This window comes from Siniperca chuatsi, linkage group LG19, assembly GCF_020085105.1.
Source record: "Siniperca chuatsi isolate FFG_IHB_CAS linkage group LG19, ASM2008510v1, whole genome shotgun sequence".
Lineage (NCBI taxonomy): Eukaryota > Metazoa > Chordata > Actinopteri > Centrarchiformes > Sinipercidae > Siniperca > Siniperca chuatsi.
In genome coordinates, this window is record NC_058060.1 from 16885258 (window position 1) to 16903712 (window position 18455).

The 18455-nt window shown below is 41.3% G+C and overlaps 1 protein-coding gene across 1 annotated transcript; it reads left to right on the forward strand.

The window, feature by feature from the left end:
• The first annotated feature begins 3484 nt into the window (after window positions 1-3484).
• trpc1 (transient receptor potential cation channel, subfamily C, member 1) lies at window positions 3485-18407 on the forward strand. The gene is made up of 13 exons (XM_044176291.1): window positions 3485-4164; window positions 4955-5109; window positions 5243-5344; window positions 5489-5691; window positions 6615-6746; window positions 6934-7129; window positions 7920-8256; window positions 9981-10120; window positions 12223-12372; window positions 16468-16652; window positions 16912-17113; window positions 17509-17703; window positions 17896-18407. The coding sequence occupies exons 1-13, from the start codon at window positions 3999-4001 to the stop codon at window positions 18121-18123; spliced, it is 2391 nt and encodes a 796-aa protein (XP_044032226.1). The 5' UTR covers window positions 3485-3998; the 3' UTR covers window positions 18124-18407.
• The last annotated feature ends 48 nt before the right edge of the window (window positions 18408-18455 follow it).

The window sequence follows — 18455 nt, forward strand, 5'->3', positions numbered from 1 at the left end:
CTTTCTCTCTTGTGCTCTAAAAATTATTGACATCAACAGCTTTTTTTTTTTTACATTACCAAAACATTTATCACATATGTAAAAAATGCTCTATTTTATCAACATTTAGGCCTATTGAACAACTGATTAAAATGTTGGCAGTGGGTAGTAATCCCCCAAAAAAAGCACTTAGGGGGAATACTACATACTTCATATAACCTTTGAGTTGTTCTGTGGACTGTTAATCATTTAGACTTTATATCTGTCACATTTTAGAAATACTACAGGTTTGTTTCTATCTTCGTTCCCTTAAACTGTTTTCCTCAGTTTGGATTTACTTACTGAAAATCTGATAATGTGGCACAGTATAATCCCTGTATCAGCACCAAATAACAGTCTGTATGTATCCCACCTACATTGTACATAATGTTCTTTTTGTTTATTTCAAGTTTAGTTCAGCTGATGAACTGAGGGGCGTTCTGGATGCTGTATTGTTGGATAATAAAGTGCAGCTAAAGGACCCCTTTCTCCACTCGCAAGTATAATATCTTAGAAATGGAGCGGATGGGGAGAAGCTTATTTTAAAATGCTCCCAAAATTTAACAGCTCCTCTATGAATGTTAATTACTAGGGGCCAAGTTTGACTGCACATACGCTATTTTGGGCTTTTCTCTGAACTCTTAGACTAGATTTATAATATTCTGTGTGGGCTTTTTCAGGTGGATGAGAGGTTGATGTAATTGGAAAGCTTAGTAGAGTTTATTACATGTTGATTTAAGACATTTTAGACTACATTACCAGACTAATAAGGAAAGTTGTATTCTTATTCCCATTTTGAATTCCCAGATGCTTGAGCAGCTGTTAAATTCAAACAATTTCTCAATAGGCCTTTTCCATGTAAAACATTTTGACATGTCACAGTAGGAAAAGCACATGTGGAAATAATAAAATTAATGATGGATTCAGTTTTAGGGTCCTGGTATTGTGCGTGCCTTTTTAACACCCCTTTGACAATATTTTCCCCATAACCTTCTAGGCAAGGTAGCTTTATTCATTTAGCACATTTCAAACACAGGGGCAAGTCAAAGTGCTTTACATAGGCAGCACAAAAACAGTAGAATGACATTTAAAAACAATAAGCAATAAAAACCAGTCTAAAATCAATTAAAATAGAATAATATAAGATTTTAAAATAGATATTTTTTTGTTTTTTTTCATTAAAAAAACAAACATCCAAACTCATTACACTTATTGAGAGATAGGAGGTCAGGGGCTTACCACATTGGTGGATTAGTTAGCTTCTTAACAGTGGTGCACAAAGCATGAGAATTATTGGTATTCCTGTTAATGATGTTAGAGAAAAAAAGCCTTATTTATTTCAGAATTGTAAACGTGAAGCCTCTTTTATAGACATTGTAGTGAATCTGAGGAAGAAATGTTTTACTTAAATGTAAAATATCGTGAACTGTACCAGTTGAAAATCGCCAGTTTTGATTGTTTGCTCCACCCTGAATAGTCTCACCTGTCTCTGATTTCTCCTTTCACCTGAGTGTATTTAGTCTGTGTGCTTCCATTGTCTCTTTTTACCAGGTGTCAAGCAGCCCAGCCGTTGTGTCCTGTGTATCATTGGACTGTGTTTGTTCACCTGGATCTCGCCTGCTTTTCTGGTTATGGGACTTACTGTGTGTTTCTTTGGACTTTGGATTGTTTGTTTTACGGATTTGTTGCCTGTGTTTATAGACTACCATTTCCTGGTTTTGCTCTCTGCCTCAGGACATCTATATAAGCCTTTTTTTTCTATTAAAACATTGAACTGTCCCTGCAGTTCCAGTCCCTGTTTCCTATTTGGCAAACCATAACAGAACGATCTGACCAAACATGGACCCAGCAGTTTTTTTTTAGCGGGAGGAGGTGAAAACTGCCATGACCAAAATTTCTTCTGATTTAAGCTGTACTACTGATTAAGGATCAGTTAAGGGCTATAACCATTTTTGAAGAACCAAAGGCACAGCCCTCGGGAGCAATTTGGGGTTCAGTGCCTTGCCCAAGGACGCTTCGATATGTAGGCTGGGGGAAGCCGGCTTTTTGATTGGTGGACGACCCGCTTCGCCACTAAGCCACAGTCGCCCCTCCCGTCCACGTCCAGTCCCGGCTGGGCCACAGCCACGGCCACGTCCTGGTCGGGAGGGGCCGCAACCTCCTGAACTCACTGTGTTGCAGAACACTCCTGGCCCTGTGGAGATGCAGCTGAATCCAGCCCCTGAGCTGCTGCAATCCCCTGTTCCTGTGGAGCTGCAGCAATCACCACTTCCTGAACTGCAATTTCCTGTTCCTGTCCTGCAGCCATCTGCTGAGGCTGACCTGCAGCAGTCTTCGGATCCTGCTGAGCCTCTGTAGTCTCCTGTTGCCAAGCTGCAGTTGTCGTCTCTTCTGGTGCTGCAGCACATTCCTGAATCCCCTGAGCTGCTGCAGCTTCCTGAACCTCCTGGACTTCCTGAGCTGCAGCAGTTGCCTGTGTCTGAGCTGCTAGAATCACTAGGCCCTGAACATCAGCAACCTCCTGGACTTTCTGAACAACCTCCTGAGCTGCAGCAATGGCCCGTTCCTGAGCTAATGCAGTCTCCACTTTCTGCAGAGCCGCAGCAGTCTCTCGATTTCCCCCGAATTGCAGCACCGTCCTGCTGCCTTGTTGCCGGTCTCCCACCCAGCTCTGTTTGAACTTTTGTTGGACTTGTTAAAGGGGAAAGACTCTCCTTCCCTCATGTATCTGGTAGTTTTGCTTCCTGTCTGCTTTTCACACCAGTTTTGATGTTTGCTTGGCCCTGATTAGTGTCACCTGAGTGTATTTAGTTGTGTGCTTCCCTTCTCTCTTTATACCTCGTGTCAAGCGGCCTGGCCCTTGTTTCCTGTGGTTTGTTCTGTCTATCAATGGACTGTGTTTGTTCACCTGGATCTCACCTGCTTTTCTGCTTATTGGACTTACTATGTGTTTCTTTAGACTTAAGATTGTTTGTTTTTGTCTGCTCCTTACGGATTTGTTGCCTGTGTTTATGGACTGCCTTTTCCTGGTTTTGCTCTCTGCCTCAGGACATCCATGTAAGCCTTTTTTGTTTCTAGCTATCTCTCTCCCTCTTTCCATTATCCATATGCAGTAAATTTCACCCATGCATGTCCAAACACATACATTACATGGACATATTCACATCACTGCAGGAGGTAGTCCATCCACTAATAGAGGTAAACGCACTCCTACGCAGACCACCTCGATCACATTGGTATGATCATATGCATGTAGATTTAACCATACTGCTAAAATATATGTATATATTTCACATAGCTAATGCTTCAGAGTTTATGCTATTTAAATATACAGAATTATGATGTTCAGTGTTGTCAGCACATGGGTATCTAATAGCCATGTCTAATAAATCTAATCTGAAGGACATCTGTTTAACTTTCAAGTAGCTTATCTGTAAAACGTATTTTGGCAGCATGAAGAATGCTCGACCAGACAGTCTGCACGCACGCACGTACACACACAGAGATAATCAATACAAAGCTGCACTGAATAGCCCTGTTACGTAAACATGAACAGCGGCGTTGCGCCTGCGAAATGAACAAGCAGGTGGAGGAGGAAACATGCGCAGTAGGCGCCTCGTCAGCAGCATCAGGACCAAAAAGATCCCCAGTAGCTTGCGATGCGAGAAGATGGTGCAGGTAAACACGCCGAGGGAGATGACAGTGTCGTTTTGTCCGACTGCAGTCGCCACTTACATTTATTAACCCAAAGTTTGAAGTCATTTAGTGCGAAAAAAGACTAAAGGAGGTCCTTTTTTTGCCAGAAATAGCGCGAAGCGGACGCAGCAGAGATGCGACGGCAATAACAACACTTGGTGTAATTGGTTTAGATGCGTTAAGCCTCTGCTGTGCTGCGACACACACACACAAAAAAAGGATTCCTCTCATGTCACCCCCATATGACGGTCTTTCTTGTGTAATGGTCGCCGGTCTCTAGTGGGATGCACATCAGTGTTTGGCCGTACTCGCTCTCCGTCGTAATGGCAGCTCTGTACCAGGGCACGGAATCCTCCTCTCCGGATAAATTTCTGGCCTTGAAAGACGTGAGAGAGGTGAAAGAGGAAACTACGCTGGATGAGAAGCTCTTCTTGCTGGCATGCGAGAAAGGTTTGTTGTTTCATGTTTCTTCCAAAGTAAACCCAATCTCAATATTCATTTTTATACACAATATGTGTTTAAGGTCAGAGAAAAGCTCATGTCAATGTTGGAATCCGGTGTTATGTCTATCAGCTGGCTGATATGTACTGTAGGCAAAGTACATCATGAATAACATCTTGATCGAGTAGGTTCGTTGCAGCAAGCACACTGCAGTCATACCACTTTTTTTTTTCCAGTGAATACCTCTCACAGCTGCCTACATGTTGGCTAGTGTGGAAATTTGCCCATGGGGGTTAAGATATATTTAGTTGAATGTCTGCTCTTCTGAAAGTTTATCTTCCTGGTCTGCTGACTTTTAACAGCTCCTAACAAAGAAAGTTAAGGCAAACAAACTGAAGAGAAACTACACAAGGCACATACAGTACAAGCGTAAAATACCTGTCTCATCAGATAGGAGGAGAATGTTTCATTGATAAGTTAAGAAGATTGAACAGGCAGAGGTATTTGTTTTAGGTGTAAAGGCCAGCTACTGCCACTATGACCATATAAAGTCTCTCTAAACATGGCTCAACAACCGAAATTGTCCTTTGAGGGAGATGTTATTGTTATACACGACTGAGGTTAAGAGGACTGCTGGAGCTGAGCCTGCTCTGTGAGAGTCTCTCATGTCTGAAGCTGTGTGTGTCTGTTTGGCACCAACTGCAGATAATACTTCACTGCTTTTATAGATCTAACTTTGCAAGAATTTCCTAAAGTGGATGCCATTTTAATGCTGCTTTGTCTTTGACGTGCTTCTCAGGTGACTACTACATGGTGAAGAAACTGCTCGAGGAGAACCGACACGGCGAACTCAACATCAACTGCGTAGACGTGCTGGGCCGAGATGCCGTCACCATCACCATTGAGAACGAGAATCTAGACATCCTGCAGCTTCTTCTGGAACATGGCTGCCAGGTACAATGAATTCATAAAACGTCACTTTTTCAATATTATTATTATTATTACTATCTAAGTTAACTGTTGCTGTGTGTTGTGTTTTGGCATGTAACCTGCTATCTGACAGCTTAAAAAAATTGTTTCTGTGTAGGCGACAGATGCCTTGTTGGTGGCCATAGACTCTGAGGTGGTGGGAGCTGTGGACATCCTCCTCAACCACAGGCCGAGGAGATCATCCAAGCCCTCCATTGCTGTTAGTCTACTCTCATTGCTGCATATAAATCCTCTTTCAAGAAAAAAAACAGATGCAAAGAACAGGCTGATATAATTGATCTTTTCTTATAATTTCTGCACAGTATTTCAGATTTTTATCCATATATTTCGATCTTTTCTTTAGAAACTGATGCAGCGGATTCAGAACCCAGAGTATTCCACCACCATGGACGTGGCTCCAGTCATCCTGGCAGCCCACAGGAACAACTACGAGATCCTGACAATGCTGCTGAAACAGGACATCTCGCTTCCCCGGCCCCACGCTGTAGGCTGCGAGTGCACGCTCTGCAACGCTAAGAACAAGAAGGACAGCTTACGACACTCCAGGTACAGGCCACCTCAGTGATCTAGAATACAAAAATGTAATATTGTAAACATTGTTGGCTTTTCCCAGATAGCTGCATTAAGCTCCCATTGATCTAAAACAGAAGACTAGCGTTGCACTGAGTTACTGTAACATAGTTGACATCACTTTTGTCTTCTAGATGATGTCTGCGTTATTTTACGTGATGATTGTTTTGGCCTTGCTCAAGTATGTAAGAGCTTAAAAACAGCTATGAATCAACTGGTCTGTCAAGTGAAGTATTCAGGAAAGGTTCCTGTGAAACATTGCGACACCTTGTTTTGATGATAGCATCAGCATGAAAATGTCATCTTAAGCATCTGGAAAGAAATGATTTGGTATCATTTTCATTGACTTTTTGTGGATGCTTTTATCCAGTTTTTGAAGGTACCATGACTCCTAATGCTCTCTGTTATTGCCAAGCTCTACTTATCCAGCTATAGAGAGCCAGTATTTAGTATATTCATTTTTTCATTTCAAGTAGTGGTTTTACACTGAAATATAAAATCACTACAAACTCTAATTTAAGGGGAAGCTGCAAAAACAGCAGCATTTCCTCTGGGAAGTAGTGATTCTTGGTTTCTGATACCATCTTAGACTTGCAGATGGGTTTTTGCTGATCTCCTCTGTTGGGCATTTTTGATCTCTCTGCAGGGCAGTGTAACTTCCCACACAGTAAGCTAAATGAATCAGTCTGCAGTTTGGCTGGCAAACAACATAAGAGGTCAAATCAGGTACAAATGAAACAGCTACTGTAGAAGGCTTAATGTTTGTTTCTAGATTTGCTTTTTTCTCATCTGTGCACTTCTTTTTTCCTGTTTCTTCCCTCACATTTTCATCCCCCTCGCCCCCTTCTTTTACCACCACTTTGGCCACATCCTCATCTGTCTTGGTCTTTCTGGATCAGGTTCCGCCTGGACATCTACCGCTGCCTGGCCAGCCCCTCTCTGATCATGCTGACTGAAGAAGATCCCATACTCAGGGCCTTTGAGCTGAGTACAGACCTCAAGGAGCTCAGCCTGGTTGAGGTGGAGTTCAGGTACGATTGCTATCAACTGCTGCACGTCCATCCGTCACGTCAATTATCTAACTTCTTCACACATAAAGACAGAGAAACATATATACATACACGCACATAGTGATATTGTAAACCCCTTTCTTTTATAGTCCCGAACAGATAAGAATCATAATCTTTCATCTGATTGTATCTAATTTCCTTACTCTAGAAATGACTATGAGGAGCTGGCGAAGCAGTGTAAGATGTTTGCCAAGGACCTGCTGGCTCAGGCTCGAAACTCTCGAGAGCTAGAAGTGATTCTCAACCACACATCCAATGAAGATCACATTAACAAGAGAGGCTTAATGGAGGAGCGCATGAACCTCAGTCGACTCAAACTTGCCATCAAGTACAATCAAAAAGAGGTTAGACGGTCAAAGTCTGCAACTGTCACCTTTTCATGTTTTTTTTTTTGGAGGGGGGTTGGCAGCGTCAATAGCAAGCCTTGATAATTATACGATATTATAACACTATCTGTTGTTAATGACCTCTTATTTACTGTACTATATGTCAGACTTAACATCTGCTCCAGCACACCATGTGCTTGTCTTTGTGAAATATGAGTTTGGCAGGATGAAGCAGTTCCTCCAGGCAACGGCAGTCAAAGACAAACTAAAGCTGGAAGTTTGAAGCTGAGGGGCAATTTACAGCTGGGATTGCTCAGTGTAAAAAGTTTGACTCATATCACATTACAGCTAGTGGCATACCATTGTTTCCTGCTGGATGGATAACACTGATAAGTTTCCTTCTAAGGCTGCACATCAGAACTACTCCCTTATTCCTGAGTCTTAGTTATGGTTTGTGGTTGGATTTTTATTGCAGAGAGAATATTGATTTGTTCATAGCTGACTCACTTAAAAAATCTACCTTCCTAAGTGTTAGCTGTTTCCCCCTGTGCTAAGCTAAGCTACAGTAGCTGGTTGCTGGCTGTAGCTTTATATTCCTCCTAGAGACATGAGAGGGGCATCAATATTCTCATCTAACCTAACTCTCCGCAAGAAAGCAAATAGGCATATTTTCAAAAATGTTGAACCATTCCTTTAAGCTCATGAATTTCAACTGATTTAGACTTAAAAATCAACTGAATTTGCTACTTCAACCTGTAATATCAGTTTTGCGTCCTCACGTCATTCTCTCATGATGCCCCTCTTACAGTTTGTGGCTCAGTCCAACTGTCAACAGTTCCTCAACACCGTCTGGTTTGGAGAGACGGCCAGCTACCGGCGCAAACACACCTGTCTAAAGATGGCAACAGTGCTGAGCGTGGCAATGCTTTGGCCGCTGCTTTCTGTCTGCTACCTTCTGGTGCCACGCTCCCGTGTGGGCCAGATCATCCACACGCCGTTTGTCAAGTTCATCATCCACAGCGCCTCCTACTTCACCTTCCTGCTGCTGCTCAACCTGTACTCTCTGGTCTACAATGAGGGCAAGAAAAACACTATGGGCCCTGCGCTGGAGATGATAGATTACCTACTCATCCTCTGGATCATAGGTCAGCTTTTTTTTTTTTTTTTACCCCACCTCAAATCAGCTTCCATGCAATAAATGATATACTAATGTATGTATTCTATGTGTAGAGGGGCATCATGTACGTTCATAATCATAATATATATTTCAGTGCTTAGAGGGCAGATTTCTATGATTTGAATAATCATTAATCTCCTAATGGACACAATAGAAGTTTAAAAATAGAATTCAATCATACAAAACCAGAATTTAATATAATAACATTGCATAGTGGAGTGATAATAAGAGATTCCTGTTATGGTCTGGCTGAAGTCCAGTATCCTGTATCAATAATTCCATCAGGCATAACATGACAAACAGCTGTTTCTATACTAAATGACAGAAAGCCTGGCTTGACTGGATTAAATCTGTCAGCTCTGCTTCTAATTGAGCTCTTTAGAAAGGAGCCACAGCTTCTTCTTTCTCCCCCGTGGCCCCTATGAGTGCTTGTATCACTGGACCCAGCCCACATACATGCAAACATATATTTGCGCAAAGCCAAACCCATGTGCACAAGCCGTATCTGTTTAGATGAGGCCAGATAGTTAGAAATTGACCCTGTCTCTCTCTGGGGAAGGGCCTCTCTACCTTCCTCTTCTGCCAAGAAACCATTAGCATGATCATTCAATCACTTTAATGGCCCTGCCTTCTCAGCAGAGATATTGGTCTCATGGTTGCAGCATCCTACCCCTTTTCACAAAGCATCGCAGCCACAGTTCATTGGTCTAGGTTTCAACGTGTTCATCGCCAGGTTGATGAATCATCCCAATAACTGCACCCTACAAGGATGTAAAAACAATTGACTTCTATTATTCAATGTTATGATGATAGTTGTGGGGTAATTTGCAATTTATTCTGTGTATTGCAGGAGTGAGATCAGTAGCTGAGTCATTAGACGGAAGTGTAATGGGTTTTTCCATGCTCCGAGATAGCCCACTAGAGGGGGAAAGATTCCTTAAGTACTGCGGAAGAGCGACATCAAAGATAAATTTTATAACTTAGCAGTTTTCTTCTTCAAGGCTCTTTTCGCAAAACATCTTCACTGCAAGATGTGATGCAGTGGTGGTGCAGATTTCACGCTCTGGGATCTCTGCAGCATCAACGAAACACGAAAGATTAGTTAAATAACAAGAATGAGATGCAAATGTTATCAGGATGTGAAAGGGAGCTATTAAAGTTGCTTCATGTGCTGCACGTCTACAGACAGCACTCACAAGTCAAACAGCAGCTTTTCAGTCCTTTTGCCCCCCATTATTAATATTAACAACTAATCAGACAAAATGAATGGACCAATTACCAAACACTTCTCTGCTTACTTTCTGTTGCAACCATGGTTTAATCTAATGAAATAATGTCTGAATCAAGGTGTAGAGAATGTGTCACTATGCCTTAACTTGCAGCTGGAGTCAAGCTTTTGGTCTTATTTTTATTATTCCTACCGTACATTTAGAATTTATGAAATTCCACTTGGACACAAAAAGACACAGGCACCCATCTTTATTCAATTCTGCACACCTCCTTAAATCCCACAGATGACACATTTTCAACACATTAATCTCCAATTTCTGCCACATTCCTGTTTCCCCTGGGCTCCCTTAGTGGAATCTGGAAGCGATTTTTAAAATGTTGGGGATGACAGCATCCACTTTTTCCCCAGAGTGGTGTTTGTATATACGTGTGTGATGATGGCGAATTCCTGATCTCCTGTAGGGATGGTGTGGTCGGATGTGAAGCGCCTGTGGTACGAGGGGCTGGAAGACTTTCTGGATGAGTCTAGAAACCAGCTGAGCTTTGTGATGAATTCCCTTTACCTAGCCACCTTTGCCCTCAAGATAGTTGCTCATAGCAAGGTACACACACATTATACACACTCTTTCGACTGAGAGGATAGATAACTGCATATATTATTTTCTACTGTTGGCTCGAAAGGTTGAAAGATTGCTTAACATTGTATTCAGAAAGTTAATTAATTTCACTGTATATCCATTTTCTGGGAAAAACAAGAATTATGTGAGGTTACCAAACTCAAGGTGTAATTTTTCCCACCTTAACAGGACTACAGGCGATTGAGGCAGATACCATTCAGGCACTGCCTGTACACATCCACATGATCTTGAGAAAGAGGTCTAATCAGTCAAAATAATTGAATTCATCCGTGTGGGTGGACCTTGAGTATGTAGGTCCATTGAATATGCAGAGGAAGCAGTCTGTAACTCTAATTTACATTACTGACTTCAGTTACCTAATTTCATTAAAGAGCATCATACATTGCATAGATTATTTGAACATTTCCTGTTTCTAACATAGTTAAAGGTGTAGCTGACATTTTTGAAAATGCGCTTTTTGGCTTTCTTGCTCAGAGTTAAATGGTCAGATGATAAGACAGATATCAGTCTCAGGTCTGTCTGTTAAATATAAAGCTACAGCTATAACACACTAATCATATCTCATTTGTTTAATTCGTAAATTTAAAAACAACAAGTTATGGCTTTACTGTGGTTTATGTGCTTGACTCTTTCTTGGCCAGGTGCAGTGACTTCCTGGAGTCTTGGACAGCCCGGCTAGATGTTTCCCCTTATTTTCAGTCTTTATGCTAATATAAGATAACCGTTTGCTAGCTGTAGCCTTACATTTACTGGACAGGTACAAGAGTTCTAATCTTGTCATCTAACTCTCGGCAAGAAAGTGAACAAGTGTATTTCCCAAAGTGTCAAGCTATTGCTTTAATTGCAAAATATTTTTACATTTTTCAGAATTATTCAGTCTGAGGAAAGCTTGATGTGTAAAATGACTGAAACTGTCAAGCCAGTCTCTATTCTCTTAGTTGTTTAACTGTTTTTCAATCTAGATATTAAAGCTTATTTCCAATTTTTTTATGATTGTGCATACTGTATCATCACTTCATAGATACAGTAGCTTTAGTTATGATACCAGTCTGGTGCCATGCCATTGTTCCGATGGCACATTGTTCCGAAACCCCAATAGTCCGAAAAATGTTCCAGTGGACTGAAAGCCCATTTGTCCGACAGCCTGTTATCCCAAAAACAAACAGTTGTTAGTTCAGTGACTGTCGGCCCTGTCCGTGGTGCTGAATCAGCAGGGGTTTTGCCTGAGGGGCCAACTGAGGTAAAACTCTCATGATTTTATTCCAACACTGGAAATTTGTCTGTGACAGTAAAATCACTTGAAATGTCGTTTGGTGTAAGGCCAGAAAGATAGCCTTTTAAGAGCAAAACCTCCACTGACACAGGACTTTCACCCAGGTGGTCGCTGTTTGTGTCTCGCGTGAAACCAAAAGTCAACGTTGACTTATTATTTTAACCCAAACCATGATCTTTTCCTAAACCTAATGAAACTGTGACTGTTTCACAACGTTAACCACGTGTTAAATGGCAGAATGGCTTTCTGACAGAAATGCTTGAGGGCAAACCTTTCCCATGTGTGTATTTTCAGAGCAATGAGTGTTTGTTTTGGGGATAATAGGCTGTTGAACAAATGGGCTTTCGGTCCAACGGGACATTTTTCTGACTATTGGGGTGTCGGAACAATGGGCCGTCAGAACAATGGGCAGTCCCCACCAGTCTGCTGAAGCTTCTGTTTAAACACACTCCATTGGGGCAGTCATTAGGCCTAGCTAAATCAGGTGTGTTCAACAGCTAGCGAGCACACCTGATTTAGCTAATCTGGTTTGGGGTAGAGCAGGAGGAGATGTAAAATATCCATTGCTTGGGGTCTCCAGGAGCAGAAATTAGAAACATTGGAAATCTCATTTTCAAAACTGGGAAGCTCATAGTATGATCAGCTAGTTCTACCAATAAAGAAATCACAAATCATGCTTTGTTGTTTGTTGTGGTTTAAACACAGTAAACCTATCCTTTTTAATAAGAGTAAGTTAGTATCACATTGGACTGTTTCAGTGCTGTGTTTCTGAATGTGTTTTCTTGTTCTTCAGTTCAAGAATGTGGAGGACACAGAGAGGAAGAATTGGGATGCCTTCCATCCCATCTTGGTGGCTGAGGGCCTGTTTGCCTTTGCCAACGTTTTAAGTTACCTGCGACTCTTCTTCATGTACACCACCAGCTCCATACTGGGGCCACTACAGGTAGGAAAGCAATGGTGACACACACACACACACACTAAAATGAGTTGTGAGCTCAGTAGCTCAACACTGACTGACTTTTCAAAATTAGAAGTTTGATTCCTAGTGGAGCAAGACATGCAGCAAAAAGATTTGAAGGTGATCCCTGTGGAGGTTTGAGATCATGTATCCAGCCAGGCTTTGTAAAACTTAACTTAAAAAAAAAGGACCAAATTCTTATGTAAGATAGATATAAGATATAAGATGTAAGATATGATTATAAAACTGCTTCCCTTTATAAAACTGCTTCCCTTTCTATCATCCTCTCTAACCCCACCACACACATCCCACTCACTTCCTCTCTCAGTGAAGTGTGAACACTCAAGGACAAGCCCACAATAAACAACCCACCAGCTGTGCTCAGCAGTATCATAACCATCATCATAAGCATTACGTTTAAGCACAGTGAACTGAGGCAGTAGATGAATGTGTTCTGCTGTAATAATATGCTCATGATAAACTGAACACAACATCATAAAGCTTTGCAGCTTAGTTGCCATATGCATCACTGTACTGCTATCATAATTTCTATCATCTACATGAATGAGAGTCCTTCAGTTTACACAAAATTGATTTCTCATGCTAACTTCAGTTTAGTGTGTTTAAAGCTGGAGGACCTGGCTCTACACCCACAACACATTTTCATTGGATCCTAGATTGATTTCTAGCTGGCAGTGTTATTCAGAATTAGCAGACATTATGTATTTTTCAGAATCTCTTAACTTGTTTTTCTCAAAAGGCTATGGAAATGTTTAGCAATACGGTTGTACTGATCTGCTTTATGCCTCTTACACAACCCAAAATAAATTAAATTAGTAAAAAGCAAACATTTAGTCTGACAAAAATGGACATTTCTGTGGATTTGTAGTCCCGCAGACTGCCATATTTGTCAAGGGTCTCCCCTTTTTTTAGCATATAGTATTTGTTTACAACCACACGGAAGTGTAGTGCATAAATGTGCGTATCTGAACATGTAATAACCCATCATTTAAATATTGCCAGCTTGTTTGATACTGTCTTGCATAACTACAAGACATTCTCTGTGCTATTTCTTAAACATGGCTGTTACCAATTCACATAGGTTGTTTGTTCTCTTCTTTTTCCGATGGAAGAGCAATATTCACCATCTACCTGTGTAAATGGTGAATAGAAGTAAAACAGTGCCAGTAAAAGCCTAAAGCTGCATAGGTTTCATCTCTTTATACTGAGCAATTTCAGGTGGCCAGTCAAAAACTGTCAACCTGAAAAAACAAATATAAAAACTGTCAAAAACAAATATTCTGTTATGTCATTGTTTTTCCACCTTATTGGACACGCCAAAAATCTGGTTTGCATATTTTCTACTCAGGCTCTTCAACAATCTCAGTGCAATAGGTGTCCCTTTTAATCGCATTGTGATGTTGTGTATCATCCAGCCAGCTGGCAGAGAGAGATCAAAAAGCCAGCCAACGCCTGACTTTGTGCTGGCAGAATTTCACTTTCCCCACCCCGTTTTTTCATAAAGCAGTCTTCAGGCATGCAGTGAGGTCAGTCTATTTGTAGGGATACCTTCCTGCCATTAAGCCGAGGTGCTGTTTGCGGTTGACTTATAAAACACTGAGGGTGCCCTGTAGATTGTTAATAAGCGCTTTTTAGCTACAATCTCCTCCATCTTTCTGCCTCCCTCTCTCTTCTTTCCTCTCTCCCTTCTCTTTCACTCACTCACTCTGTGACATCACTATCTGGCTTGGCAGGATGGAAAAATTATTAGCTTTAGAAATAGATGTGGCTGTGTGTTCATGGCGGCACTCACACTCACATGGCAGACACACCTCCCTACTAATGCACACGCGCCTACACATTTCCACACTCTTGTGAAATGTGAGCATGCAATTCGGTTGCACTCAGACAAGCTCCTGCTCACACACAGACAGTGAGGCAGTATATGTGGGTTGCGGTCATGCAAGTTTCTTTGATTCCGTCCTTCCTTCCTCCCACATTTCTGCCGGGTAGTGCCCCCTACTGAGGTCAGAAAGAGTGACTGAAAGTGTGAGTGTGTGTCTGTGCGCATCTGCTGTCACCACTGTACATACAATGAGCTCACTCATGGCCCAGACTTAACCTCACCAACAGTATTAATCTCCCATAACTGATGGCTCACCAGGAGGCACGTATGAGTGTGTTTGAGAGAAAAAGACATAAGTTGTGCATCAGTTCCATACTACATACAAATTCTAATTGGGTTCTGAGTATTTATTATAATGCGTTCACACTGTAAAAGTGTAAAATACACAGATTTGTCAATTTGCATGCTAAATTCGATTTCTAAATGTTGTGTTGGTGGATGCTATTGTCCCGCAATGCATTGCACAAAGAGACTCACAGCTGGAAAAAATTTTAATCAAATTGGATACAGGGTTGAGACAGTTCCAGGAACATCTTGGTAAACAAAACATTTTGCTTTCTGCTAAATGTAATTGGAAGTAAAGTCTATTTATTTATAGAACAATTATATAACAACAAATGTTAACCAAAGTGCTTAACAGAGAAATTAAAAATGTATTTGAATAATTCAAATTAAAACAAACCATTAAATAGCAATGCTGGAAGTACAGTGTTCCTTGACATCCATTGGTGAACACACTGTATCATTTCTTGTTAGAATAAAATGCTAAAATACACAATTTCTTATGTAAGACCAGCCCAAACAGTACTCTATATAATGCTGGCATGTTAATATGTAGTATGTGCTTTATGGGGTTGTTTTTTAGAAAGTGTTTGTGTGTACGTAGATGCATTTGAGGTACCTTAAATGCAATAGACCAACCCCCCCCCCCAGTCAAGGTTAAGATCCCGACCTGCTGCATTCCTGCTCTGTTTGTACAGTAACTAAGTTAGGCTACCTGTCAGGCTGGGCAAGCAGGGAACACCCAGCTCCTAAATCAGATGTGTACAAAGTGGCAGAGGAATACACTGGGGGGATTTAGACATGACAAGAGAATGAATCACCCTAATAGACTATCCCTTCTCCTCAAACAAGCTGCCTGGGTTTCAGTGCAAACACCACAGTTGCCATTCACCTTGAGGTGCAGGGAGAGCGGTCATCCCTCATATTGCACACTGTGTGCTTTTTGCATGGGCGAGCGTGTTCTGACCTTGTTTGAGCATCTCTAGGTCCCAGTAAACAGATAAGCCACTCAGGTCTATAAATAGTCGGTTTCCAATGGTCTGAGAAGACTTTCTCTGTCTTCAAGCCCTCTTTTTTGCTTCTTCCATATTTGTCTGTCTTTCCTCAGGTAGGGTGAGAGCACTACAGCTGCCGGAATATGTTGCTTTTTCCACTCTCTCCGGGGATCACTGCTAAACAAGAAGGGGGGGGAATTCAGTCTTTGACAAACCTGAACTGAAATAAAAATTTCCACCCTGTAATTCAGTCACGGCTAGGCTATACTGTTTCCTTGCTATTAGCTACCTAAATGGCTGCTAATCTAGCAAGCAACAACTATAATTACACACACCAAAACAATACTATTGCAATTTTTCTTTACTAATAATAAGTTGGCATTATAGTAAATATCTAAGCATTACAATGTTGCAGTCCATTTCCTCTTCAAGCTCATGTAGTTAATGCAAATGTCGACAGACCTTTTTCACAGCAGACATTTTGACACTTTATTTCCATCATTAATGTCGTGCTTATGCTAGTTTTAACTGTACTTTTCCTGCTACAAGTCGAAATGTCTGCTGGGAAAAGGGTCTATTAGCTTTATTCTGGTGTAATGCTAATTCTCAGAAGTGTAATCCAAATGCATGACTCAAAGGTGAATTTGAGAATCGAAATATCTAGCACTCTACCTTTACCGTATTAACTTCTCAATTAGTAAGACTTAAATTCTGTCAGGATCAGAAAAACTTCCTTTCTGGTGTCAGATCTGACCCCAGCTAGCCCCCTTGATGGTTAATGAAGATTTCTGTCTGAAAACTGACTTTGAAAAATTAAAAAAAAAACAACTCATGTCTACTTGATTAGATCAGGTCAAGCAGCACAGGATTAACAGACAAATATTAATTTCCCCCCAGATCTCCATGGGTCAGATGCTGCAGGAGTTTGGAAAGTTTTTGGGCCTCTTCCTGCTGGTGTTATTCTCCTTCACCATTGGACTCACCCAGCTTTATGGAAAGGACCAGAAAGACCCAGACAAGAATCCACCCAAGGACTGCGAGGGCATATTCTGCCAGCAACAGAGCAATGATGCATTCCACACGTATGGGCCAACTTCAGTCTGTCATTTTGGACAGCGATGACGACAATGATGAATGTTCAGAATGCTTGTTGAGAGATGTTGGAGATTATATATGGGGCTGTATAAATATAGCTGAAGTCATAGTAGTTTCTGATTCACAATTTAACTGTAAAATTAAATGTCATTAGAAGAGAATTTTTTGGGTTATATTATGAAAAGCATCTGACAGACATGTTGCCTAAATGCCCACTGACATCTAACAGTTTCTTCCATTTCACAGGTTTATGGGGACCTGCTATGCCCTGTTCTGGTACATCTTCTCCCTGGCACATGTTGCGCTCTTCGTCACCCGCATCAGCTACACAGAGGAGCTGCGCTCTTTTGTGGGTGCCATGATCATAGGCACCTACAACATCGTGGTGGTTATTGTGCTGACCAAGCTGCTGGTGGCCATGCTTCATAAAAGCTTCAGACAAATTGCTGTAAGTATAAACAACTTTTGACACAGAATGACTTTGTTTCTCAGTGCTGTCAAGGGTAATTTGAGTTCAACTTGGAACCGCAAGTTTCAACTGTTTTCATTTACTGTTAAGATTACATTTTTTTTTTATTTCTCTAATTCACCCTGAAATGTTACACAGATGTTAAATTGTTTTTTACTTTGGAACCCTGCTGCACATTTTCTGCTTCCTTTGACCCACCGTTTGATTTTGATTATGCTAAGTAAAACAACTCATTGTCCATGAAAAATGTGTCCCCTCAAGGATCTCCACAGTTTTTAATTTGAGATTCCTCTCTAAACGGAGAACAGTGTGTGAAACTTAATTCACACATTCCTGTGTTCTCAATATTCTTGTTGGCTTTTGGGCTTCTATAGAATCACGAGGATAAGGAGTGGAAGTTTGCTCGTGCAAAACTGTGGCTTAGCTACTTTGATGACAAGTGTACCCTGCCTCCGCCATTCAATATCCTCCCCTCCCCAAAGACTGTCTGCTACCTGGTGACCAGCATGAGCAAGTGGATCTGTTCACACACCTCAAAGGGCAAGGTGAAGAGACAGAACAGCCTCAAGGTAAGAACATAACTTTCAGAACCTTAAATTGTAGTAGGGAGATGGCTGCCAGTGCATGTTTGTGATTTGATTTTAGTTATTTTCAGGAATGTTAAATTCAATCCCTTTCCCAAATCTTGAACAAATGGCCATCTGTGCTTTGTGCAATATCTTGTCGTCAATGTGAATTCCTTCACTGTCTTTTCCATCCAGGAGTGGAAGAACCTGAAGCAGAAACGTGATGAGAACTACCAGAAGATCATGTGTTGTCTGGTTCACCGCTACTTGACCTCCACGCGGCAGAAGATGCAGAGCACAGACCAGGCCACGGTGGAAAATCTGAACGACCTGCGCCAAGACCTCTCAAAGTTTCGCAACGAGATGAGGGACCTGCTGGGCTTCCGGACCTCCAAATATGCCATGTTCTACCCAAGGAGCTAAAAAAGACAAGATATCTCTACCCCTTTCCCCTCTACTCTTGACAAAACCTCTGCATCTTGTTTATCTGGGATGCCATGTGACCCGAGCATGTGCAAAAACTCTGCTCTTTTGAGTTACAGAGGCAAATTTTAAACCTGGAACTTAACTAGAAACGTATATATTCTTCACCAAAGCCTCCAGACTCAGGCCCCCTGTGTATTATTCAGCTATTAAACCTTTTTTGTAAATAAAGAAAGCCATTGTTTTCAACAGAAAGACGAATAAAGATTTATGGAAAAATTTGACCATGGCATAAAGAGCTGATTTTGCTGAATACAAATACTGCTTTTGAG

What these genes read in the sequence shown, in the direction of transcription:
- trpc1 (XM_044176291.1), top strand. Translation starts at nt 3,999, where the DNA reads ATGCACATCAGTGTTTGGCCGTACTCGCTCTCCGTCGTAATGGCAGCT. An exon ending in CTGGTTGAGGTGGAGTTCAG is followed by an intron (nt 6,747 to 6,933) that starts GTACGATTGCTA and finishes TCCTTACTCTAG; the next exon opens with AAATGACTATGAGGAGCTGG. An exon ending in AGCAATGATGCATTCCACAC is followed by an intron (nt 16,653 to 16,911) that starts GTATGGGCCAAC and finishes TCCATTTCACAG; the next exon opens with GTTTATGGGGACCTGCTATG.